The sequence below is a fragment of the Contarinia nasturtii genome, unplaced genomic scaffold (assembly GCF_009176525.2).
Source record: "Contarinia nasturtii isolate CC-2019 unplaced genomic scaffold, AAFC_CNas_1.1 Cnas_scaffold_4311, whole genome shotgun sequence".
Lineage (NCBI taxonomy): Eukaryota > Metazoa > Arthropoda > Insecta > Diptera > Cecidomyiidae > Contarinia > Contarinia nasturtii.
In genome coordinates this window covers 322,009-331,698 of record NW_022201606.1, presented here as the reverse complement: position 1 = coordinate 331,698, position 9,690 = coordinate 322,009, and the positions used below count along the sequence as shown (strand labels likewise).

At 34.0% G+C, this 9,690-nt stretch overlaps 1 protein-coding gene across 1 annotated transcript; it reads right to left on the bottom strand.

Moving 5' to 3' along the window:
* Nucleotides 1–2,367: 2,367 nt before the first annotated feature.
* Nucleotides 2,368–8,453, bottom strand: LOC116350821 (thyroid adenoma-associated protein homolog). Its single transcript, XM_031782787.1, has 9 exons — nucleotides 8,239–8,453; nucleotides 8,066–8,148; nucleotides 7,876–7,997; nucleotides 4,870–7,809; nucleotides 4,389–4,601; nucleotides 4,026–4,323; nucleotides 3,770–3,966; nucleotides 2,794–3,698; nucleotides 2,368–2,723 (listed from the first exon to the last, which is right to left on the bottom strand). Exons 1-9 carry the CDS (start codon nucleotides 8,324–8,326, stop codon nucleotides 2,383–2,385), a joined length of 5,187 nt encoding a protein of 1,728 aa, XP_031638647.1. The 5' UTR covers nucleotides 8,327–8,453; the 3' UTR covers nucleotides 2,368–2,382.
* Between the last annotated feature and the right edge of the window lie 1,237 nt (nucleotides 8,454–9,690).

The window sequence follows — 9,690 nt, the reverse complement described above, 5'->3', positions numbered from 1 at the left end:
TTGCAATAGTTTAAGAGTCCTGAGCAACGATGAACTACGGATATTGCTGGATAGCAGACCTAGTACACTCCCCGTTCTGATCCAATAATCCAAATCCTGTTGGTGGGATTCCCTCCGAGTTTATCGTTTTGGCAATGAGCTGATTCTTTTTCAGTCATCGGTTCGGATGATGTTTGTCCCATTTTGTTGTCATTTCTTTTGTCCGCTGATAAAACGAGATTCGACCGCCTGTGTTATGTTTTATTTTTGTTGGGAATCATCACCTATGATTTTGTTACAAACTAGTGGTGTTTCAAACAAAGGGAAAATCGGTACTGAAATACTAAATATACTCAGAAGTATTGAAAATTACCGAAAAGTACTGAAACGTATCAAAATATACCAAAACGTATCAAATAGGTATTCGTTTCAAAAAAATAGTGAATAATTTTTTCGTGTTTTCAACAGTCTTTTTGGTGTTACATGGCAAGCTTGTATGAAACTCTCGGAGACTCGGTATAATGCACAAAAAAAGTGAAAAAATGTTTTTCGATATTTTTGTGCACTATACCCAGTCTCCGAGATGCCATGTAGTAGCAGAAAGACAGTCGAAAAGACGATTTTTTTCTCAATATTCTCGATGGTGCACAAAAATATCGAAAAAAAAAATCAATACCTATTTGATATGTTTTGATACGTTTCGGTACTTTTCAATACTTCTGAGTATATCACGGGGGACGGGAGTCCCCCAAGTGACGCAATACCAACATACATATGAAATATGTATATTTTGCGTCACTCTATATATACTGTAAAGAAATGAAAATCGATACCGCTGACTGTTGGAAAAGGGTTTTTGCATATTTAAGTAGTGTTCGGGCACCAAATTAAATCCGCAAAAAAAATGAGAAATTTCAAAATTTGACGCTAGGTGGCGTTGCAAAAAAAAGGTAAATTTTTTGACCACTCAAACCAGAAACAATTTTCCGAAAAATGGCATATTCGGAAACTGGAGTTCAGGTAGATAGTGTTGAAAAAAAATTGTTGGAGTCGATCGAAAAGTGTCCGAGATATGATCATGTCAAAAAATCATACGAAAAACACGAAATTTTTGAAATGGTTTGTTTGTTTGTCGGCAAATTTTTTTCCGCAGTTTTTGATAGATCGCCGGACACCGATTTTATTCGAAAGTAGATGGAAAACTGAGCATACATGTCTCTTCGAATTTTTGGATTTCGTCACGCAAGTGCCTGGGGTCTAGGTTCGAAAAAAAGTGGAATGCACTTTTTCAGTTTTTCATCGAATGGCCTACTTTCTGTGCATATGAAAGGTGAGGTAATGAACTATATGTCCTTGGAAAGCTACGAACCTCAGCTATCCAGATCTAACGTCAGATTAGAAATTTTTTTGAAAATGATCGCTAGATGGCGCTGCATGTGTTGTTTTTTTGGAAAAATGACCATGACTTTTTTCACACCGACCAAAATTTAAAAAACTGCACTCATTTTTTTTTTCGTGAAAAACTGAGCGTTTGTTGGGGACTAAATTTGTGATGTTTTGGTGTATGTGTCATATCTGGGAAAATTCGTTCCAAAAATTTTTTTCGATTTTTTGAGAATTTCTAGATTATGGTACACGGTGTGTTTTTCAACAAAGATACGTCATTTTTGGCTCTTTGGCAAGATATTGAGCTTCCCAAGAGCATACAGCGAAGAAATTTTGAAAATAATTCAGTGGAGATGGTTCAATCCATTTAGGGCCATACTATTAAAAAATGGGGAAAAATCGATGAAAATCGTAATTTTGTTAAAAAAAATGTGTGAATTACGTTTTTTTTTATCATAATATAAAAATTGTTTGTGTATTTGATTGCAAGCGTCACTGAAAATTTATATCAGATCATTTTCAGATTTGATGTGCAGTATTGCGTCACAGTGAGAACTTCCAAAGAAGTGTTTTTTACTTATTTATTATTTCAGTACCGATTTTCCCCTTGGTTTCAAATGTTTAAATTTAATGATGATAAAAAATCATATATAATACGGAAATTATGTGGTGTGATACTAGATTTCCATCTTTAATTAAATTTGTTGATTCGATTTAAATTGACAAGTGAGCCATTTTCATCAAGTTATTTAGAAAGTAAACAAATAGCGTGTTGGTGACACATTTGACTATTTGCATGACATTTGTTGACAACGCATATTTATTCAAAAATTTAATGCATTTTTTTACGTCAGAAGCCCCTAGCGTATTTATTGGTCGAAAGCTAAAGACGATCTCTAAAAATGTATCAGAATGAATTTTTAACAATAAATCAATTTCAAAATTTCTTCGATACAATTATCGATTGTGTTATTTTTTTATTGATTTTCTAAAAATACCAATATATTTTTAGAAAATTTAAATATTTTGTAGAGTAGCGAATTCTGTGAGAATTTCTTGTTTTTTAACTGAATCTAATGGTGCATTATTTATGTGTTTAACAACAAAATTGTAGCATTTATAACTCGTATAAATCGTTTCATCAAATGTATTCGCCTCTGTATCATCGAAAATATCAACATCGATTAAATTATCTTCGTTACTGTCACCATCAACGTTTTCGTCCGCATTTCCAGCCAAAGGCTTATAAATCAACCGAAGTAAATCTAACCATTTTGACCATGCCTCTTTCTTTGCAAATTCTATGAACTTTGTATCGAGCCATTGTAATAAATGGTCTTCGGCGGCCAAAGAAATCACTAAAAAATAAAATATGAATAACAATTACCAAAATAAATTTGAATTTTTCGGAAAAATAAGGAAAATTACCTTTATCAATCGAATGGTTATTTTCGTTGCCTTCAATCATATCCATTACAATTTCAGAAGTACGATTTCTAACAGCAAAATCATCGTCGCGCAGCAAAAATAATAACAATTCGGAGAATGAAATTATAAGCTCTAAATCGGTGCATTTTACAAAATATTCGATCACTAACGAGAATATTTCGGTGGCAGTCTGTCTCAAACCTGATGATTTATAGGATTGTGTTGAATTTCTCAAATGTGATACAATTTCCTTCATTTGTTCGATGGTTATTTGAGATGGATTGATTTGATAATGTTTCAAGTGTGCATATGTGAATTTCCACAGTGCTTCGGACACATCGTCCACCGCATCCTCATTATTTGCAGTATTCATAATATCGATTAATTCACCAATTGCTAATGGTTTCAATTCTGGATTTTTCTCAAATGCATCAATTGGAGTAATTAACATGCTCAAAATCTCATAAGCTTTTATCACACCGAATGGATAGAATTCTCTATTCAAATCAATTATATTGTACAAATCACAGATTGATGGAAGTAATTGCAAAATAATTGTGTTGTTCGAATGATTTCTGTTGATAAATTTGACTAGCTCAATTTCATAGCACGAAAAGTCAATTGTTCCAATCGTTTTTTGATCTGACTGACAGTAGAGTAAATACATGATGTTCAACTGTGTTTCGACCAATTCATTTTTAGTGTTCACTACTTTGGATGTAATGACCGGTGATTCATTTTCCGCAACGATTGACAGCAATAAATTAAATATGGTGAAAGTTTTTTGCACATAAGACTGCGTCAATCTACCATATTCATCGCTTTGTGCAAAGTTTTTTACAAATCTATTACGAACTTCAAAGAATTGATGCATCAGCGCTGCATCAATCGGATGGAATCGATCACTGTAAGAAAAAGAAACGATATAAATTTTATTGAAAAGTCGCAAGCAAATTACGAAAACCATTAAGCTCACGTCAAAAGAATCTCCAAAAGTACTTCCAAGTAAGTTTTTCCGATAATATTATTCACCGGTATGATTAACTGCAGAAATTTTGTTATAAACTCATGTAAAGTTTGAGCATCAATGTCATGATTTTCTTCCTTCGTTGAACGCAGCAAGTATAAAACTTGAAGTAAATATCCATGCGTTGCATTCACTGATGTTTTTGCCTAAAAGTATTTCACTTGTGAACTTTTCTCCATTATATTACAATGCTAAAAACACTTACATCGATTTCGTTTAGAATGAAGAAGAGACGTTCAGCAACATTCACGGATGGAATTAATGCGACTATTGATTTGGCTGATAGTTGTCGCGTAACCAATTCCGGACTTGAACTACATGTTGAAATGAACGCAATGTATGTGGACAATTTAAAATTCGAATCAGATCCTTCACGTGACGATGGATACAATCGACTGATGAGCAACAATAATGGATGTAAACGAGGCGGACGTTCATTTCGTTTAATTGCTTCGCTGGCACACTTCAGTTCAACGTAGAAGAAGTCATACAATCGTGGATATCTTTGCGAAGCGGTAAGAAAATCACATTAAACAACAATTTAAACATTAAAAGTATAGGTATGTACCTGATGAAGAAAATGCGACCGGTGGATTTATTTTTAATGCTCATATTTTCAGATATTTTTGATCGTTGAACACCGAATACACGAATCATAAGTGCTGAGAAGAGCAAAGTAGACGAATTTCGTTCTGGCCATGACGCAGCACTATATCCACGTATCGAACACTCAATGCCATCCGATATGTATTCACTCACTGCTTCACCCAATTCGGCACATCTTTGGAAGAGAAATACATAGTAAAATATTTATTCAATGGGACTTATTTTTAACTAAAATTAATGAAAATTATGAAATAAAAATATAATATAAATGCATCTGCCATTAGTTAGGGTTAAAGTACTATTAATTTGAATAAAATCAATTGCACGTCCTTTTTCATTTCGCATTGCAAGGTAAGTACCGTTCATGGCGTTTGAGACCCACATTCGTAGATATTTCTCATTCATTCAACCGACAGTAATATGATTATAAAAAACTGACTCACCTGAACAATGCCCTTAAAATGTTCAATGAGTGTGTACGTGATTCGGGAATGGATCCGGTTTTTGCAATATTCAAAAATGTTTTCATGCAAAAGGTAAGAGTTGTCGATGAACAGACCTGTGATTCTGTCATAACGATGCCTTGTACCATAAAGGGTACGCCAGCGCTTCTTCGCGTTATGCATAGTTTATTCACATCTAATTCTGCATCTATTTCGTCACCCGAAACAATATTTGCAATTTTCTTCACCAATTTCATCGGATACGAATGAAGTTGTGGCTCATGTGACCTCCATAATCGCAAGCACAAATTCGAAAAACCCAAAAATGATTGTTCGAATGCGCCTCGATGTTTTGTTTCAACTAAAAGTTTTTGGAAATGATCACCGATTTTGATTAAAAAGTCAATTGAAACGAATCCATTTGGATTTCTTTCCGACAGAACTGGAATACGCAAAGCAATTTCTCCGAGCAAAAGAGCTGCTTCTCGAACCGCGCGCCATGCGCAAATTAAAATTATTTGGGATGTAACTTTAATCTGAGAAGTACCAGCAGGAGGTTCGTCATTTGGCGTCGATAAGTAATGTGATACATCATTTAAATCGTTTGGCAGGTGGCCTTCAGGCGCACTACTATTGACAACGGGGGCTGCAATTTCCGTGATTTCTTTACATTTCGGTATAATTCGTTCGAAGAACGAACGCCAATTTCTAATTTCAGTCGGATCAGTGATGGTAGAAAAGTCAATTCGTTTCAAAAGTGATCGAATGCTTAATATAATTCCATACAATGCATTGTATCTGGCAAGTTGTAAAAGTGATCGTTTCACCACAGCCAAACCATCATCCAAAATTGTTTCACACCAAATAACCGCATCATAATAGTTTTTGAAATAAGTGTCACTGAATGAACAAAAGACAATGTACTGAGCCGCAGTCATGGTATCGAAGGGTCTAAAAGTGATCATGAACTTTCTTAAATCATCCAAACTGTAAATTATTTTGGTTTTATCTGGATAGAATTTCCAACAAAGCATTAAAATATTGCTTGCAATTTCTTTATTGACCTCATATGAATCGGCCAAGCTTTTTTGTAGTCGAATCCAAAGTTTTTCTGTGTAAATGCACTCATTTTCGGGTAGAATTTTTTGCCACGTTTGGACGGCGCATAGGAGTGTATTCAGGCCTGTAGAACGTCGTCCAAAGTTGCTGCCATCAAATAAACACCAATCTATGCAAAATTTGGTTAAATCATGTAAAAATGTCTGGTAAGTACTGCATAGTTTTTCACTGTCCTCAGATGGTGTTCGTTTCGCTGTTGCATAACCGCATTCAAGACGAACCATTGCCCGTTTCATGGTTGTGCTAATCTGTTGACGCATCGATGGATTTTGGCCGTTACAATTGTATCGGAAAAATTCCAAAATTTCATTCAAATCTTCAACTGGAAACTGAGACGATGTTTTATGGCATTCGATTAAAATGCGAAACGCTAAAATTCGAATTTCATCCAATGGATGGACTTTTGCGTAAATCACTTTTGTATCGGCCGATACTCGATAGTTATCGGGCGCGTAAATTTTTCGACCACTTCGTCTCATTATCCAAAGTACAAATAAATAAATTTCAATCGAAATATTTGCATCGTCAAGAATAAATTCGGCTGCTTCTGGTTTCGTTTTCAATGCACGTTCAAATAAATTGCGAATCATTTTCAAACGATCAAAATCATTTTTCCATTCGACCGCATCGACACGCAACAATGGTTGAATCCATCGTAAACACCATTTTTCATGATCAATTTCGCAATTTTTCGACATTAATTGTTCATAGCATAGGGCCCAACATGAATCGTTAAATAAATTACTCAGAATTTTCTCTCGAATATCTGGAATTTCACTCAACACAAATGACGTGGTAAACACTTGGCTGAGATAGTCCAATAAGAGGCATGTCAATGTTTCATTTGTACAATTTGATTTGGCAATATCAATCGTTTCACTGACCACCCCATCGAATAGTTTTGGCTGCTCTAGGCCCAGTTTGAGTAAGTTTTTCAGTAAATCTTTTGATAAATAGCGAACACAATCAACCGAATGATGTATATTTATCCAAACAAATCCAAGACATTCCTGCACAGTTTCTCGTAAACATGTTTTGCCGGTGTCAGTGTCTACATTGACTTTTCTCATTAATGACAACAACTTTTTTGTGTAAAGTACAAGAGCACGTGTTAAGGCCATCATCAAACATCCGTCGATTGTAAATTTTTTTCCAGTCCCAATTAATTGTTCTAGCACTACTTTTAATACTGGATAAAAGTCGGCATCGGTTAAATCCTTTTCGACTATCGTATTTACAATGGCAATCGCATAAAAATTCATTTTTGTATTGTTATCCAAACCAATTTGACTGAAAATATTCTGTTTTGGTTCGAAAATGTTGCCAAACAGACGATCATAGTTGACTTTTAATACGGCACAATTGATTTTTGTATCAATTGGAGCGTCAGCATAGACTGGGTCATCCAACAGCTCAGACCAACACTGCGATAAAATTGGATCCAATAAAGTGAAGTCGATGTTTTGCATTTGAAACTGTTGCACACCGGATAAAACAATACGAATTGTATTGTGCAAATCGATAAACACTTCAGTGCGCCGGGCTGGAGATAAATCAGCATTTTGCAGCATTTTCATAAAAATATCGATGAATTGATGAATTGACTTCAATAGTAAGGGAAAACAATGTTCGATTGCGACAATTGCGACGGCGAAATTGTCAAAGGTACCATACATCGATGCGACAAAGACACTTATTGGCTCTGTATTCAAGTGATTTTGTCGCAACGATTCGAGAGCAAAACAATTACTTTCGATTATGGTACATTTCATGGATTCGATGATAAGATCACGTTTTTTTGTTGATTCTTTGTGCAATGCCCTGTGAGTTGAAGAAAAGTGGAAAGATTTAAAATAAACTGACGGGAATATTGTAATTGTTACTTACTTTGCCAAAATACTACGAAGCGGATGTTTCAATGGAGCATTGAAGTATAAATCAGTTAATAACTGACACAAAATTTCCTTATCTAGAATCCATGTATTGTCACTTGTAAAATGGCTGAGTAACTGCAATTATATTGAAACTTTTAATTCAAAATCAAATGTTCGAATTGTTTTGCTCAAAAGCATTTTACCTTATTGACAGTCGCCAGCTGTTGCTCAACACCGTTTGCAATGGAATATTCATTTTTAAACGCCTGCAAAGCGTCTTTTGCGTCTGTAATTAAAATGATACACATTTTGAATAAATTTTATTCATTGTTTACATTTTGCATTCCGAATAAAACTAAAAAGCCGAACGTCATACCGGAATCACTGGGCTCATTTGTGAAAACTTTTGTCGATGGTAATTTTAAAAGTGTAAATCGATTTTCTCGGCTTTTTTTTCCATTCATCGCTATTTTTCACCGACGAAGTACGCACCGCAAACGTTGACATCGTATCTCGTCCTTAAATTATAAACATTCACAATCGAAATTCAATTGATAAAATTGATCCACGTGCAATTGTACACAAATACTAAAAATGTCAAATCGGTCTGTTTGTCTGTCTATCTGTCTGCCAAAAGGTTGTCTCGACAATAACATTTGACGTTTTACATGTGACCAACTTCATCAGTATGCTGTTATTAGATTTATGCATCGTTTTAAACCTGAATTTTCAAATAAGAAAAAATTTAAATAAATTTTTTATCAAAATGTATTTTTTTTACTATTATTTTTCATAAAATGAAGACAAAAACGGGAAATAAAATCATTCAATTTACAACGTACTTCTAATTTTGACGTACTTGATAAATTATTATTGAAAAATTCAGAATTATTCCATCGATAATCGACAAGAATTTATTATTTATATCAACATAGAATTTGTTATGACGCGGAATCCAACTGAAATCGTTGTTATTCTCTTCTTTCTTGTGATGTTTGCTCACGAAGTCATAATAATTGTTTTTAGAAGACGCAATGTATTTCACCAAGAATTAAGGAGTGTATTGTTTAAATGTTATTATTAACACAATTTTGACCATAAAAAAGGCATTCAAATAAAGATTTTTCATTGATCATTGATCTTATTTTATAAATAAATATATATAAACCGCCAAGTTTCAATCATGTGATGTCGAATTATAGGAAAAAAAATCGCCAAAATTTTATGAATAAATTCGCACTCCTCGATTGTTTAATGATAATATACATTGCCAAAAACTGTTTGTCTTTATTTAGTTTGGCAGGGGAAAGGTATGGCTTAACCGTCGAATACGTGCATAAATCACGTTGAATTCACAAAATGAGAATATTATAGCCGATCATAGCAAAAATTATTAATTGACTTTAGAAGTAAAAATAATCGTTGTCGGCTTATATATCAATGAATTTTCACAAAAATAGTAGCATTTATTTTGCTGACCAAAACAGAAATATATCACTCTGAATCGGTTGGAACGGTATCGATAAGATATAGTCCACACAATAAATAAAGTTCGTTTACGATCAATTCAAACATTTAATCAATAAAGACGGTTTTTGTATGCAGACACGAGGCACCTACCGTCACCAAGCACGTCACCCTTATAAATACTCTAATCAAAATAAAGCGTATTACTTTGTTTCAGTTTCTTGGAAAAACATTGTGGTGAAATTTGAAATTCAAAAAGGATCTTAATGCAATGTTAATGATAGCTGTAAAATGAGTAGCGAGTAATCTATGGATGACATAGAAATCGAAACAATGACACAATTTCAAAGAGACGATTCAA

Coding starts and splice junctions, on each gene's coding strand:
- LOC116350821 (XM_031782787.1), bottom strand. CDS start 8,326: ATGAATGGAAAAAAAAGCCGAGAAAATCGATTTACACTTTTAAAATTA. Junction 4,602..4,869: donor ATTTTAAGGGCATTGTTCAG/GTGAGTCAGTTT, acceptor TCTCTTCCAAAG/ATGTGCCGAATTGGGTGAAG. Junction 3,699..3,769: donor CTTTTGGAGATTCTTTTGAC/GTGAGCTTAATG, acceptor TTTTTCTTACAG/TGATCGATTCCATCCGATTG.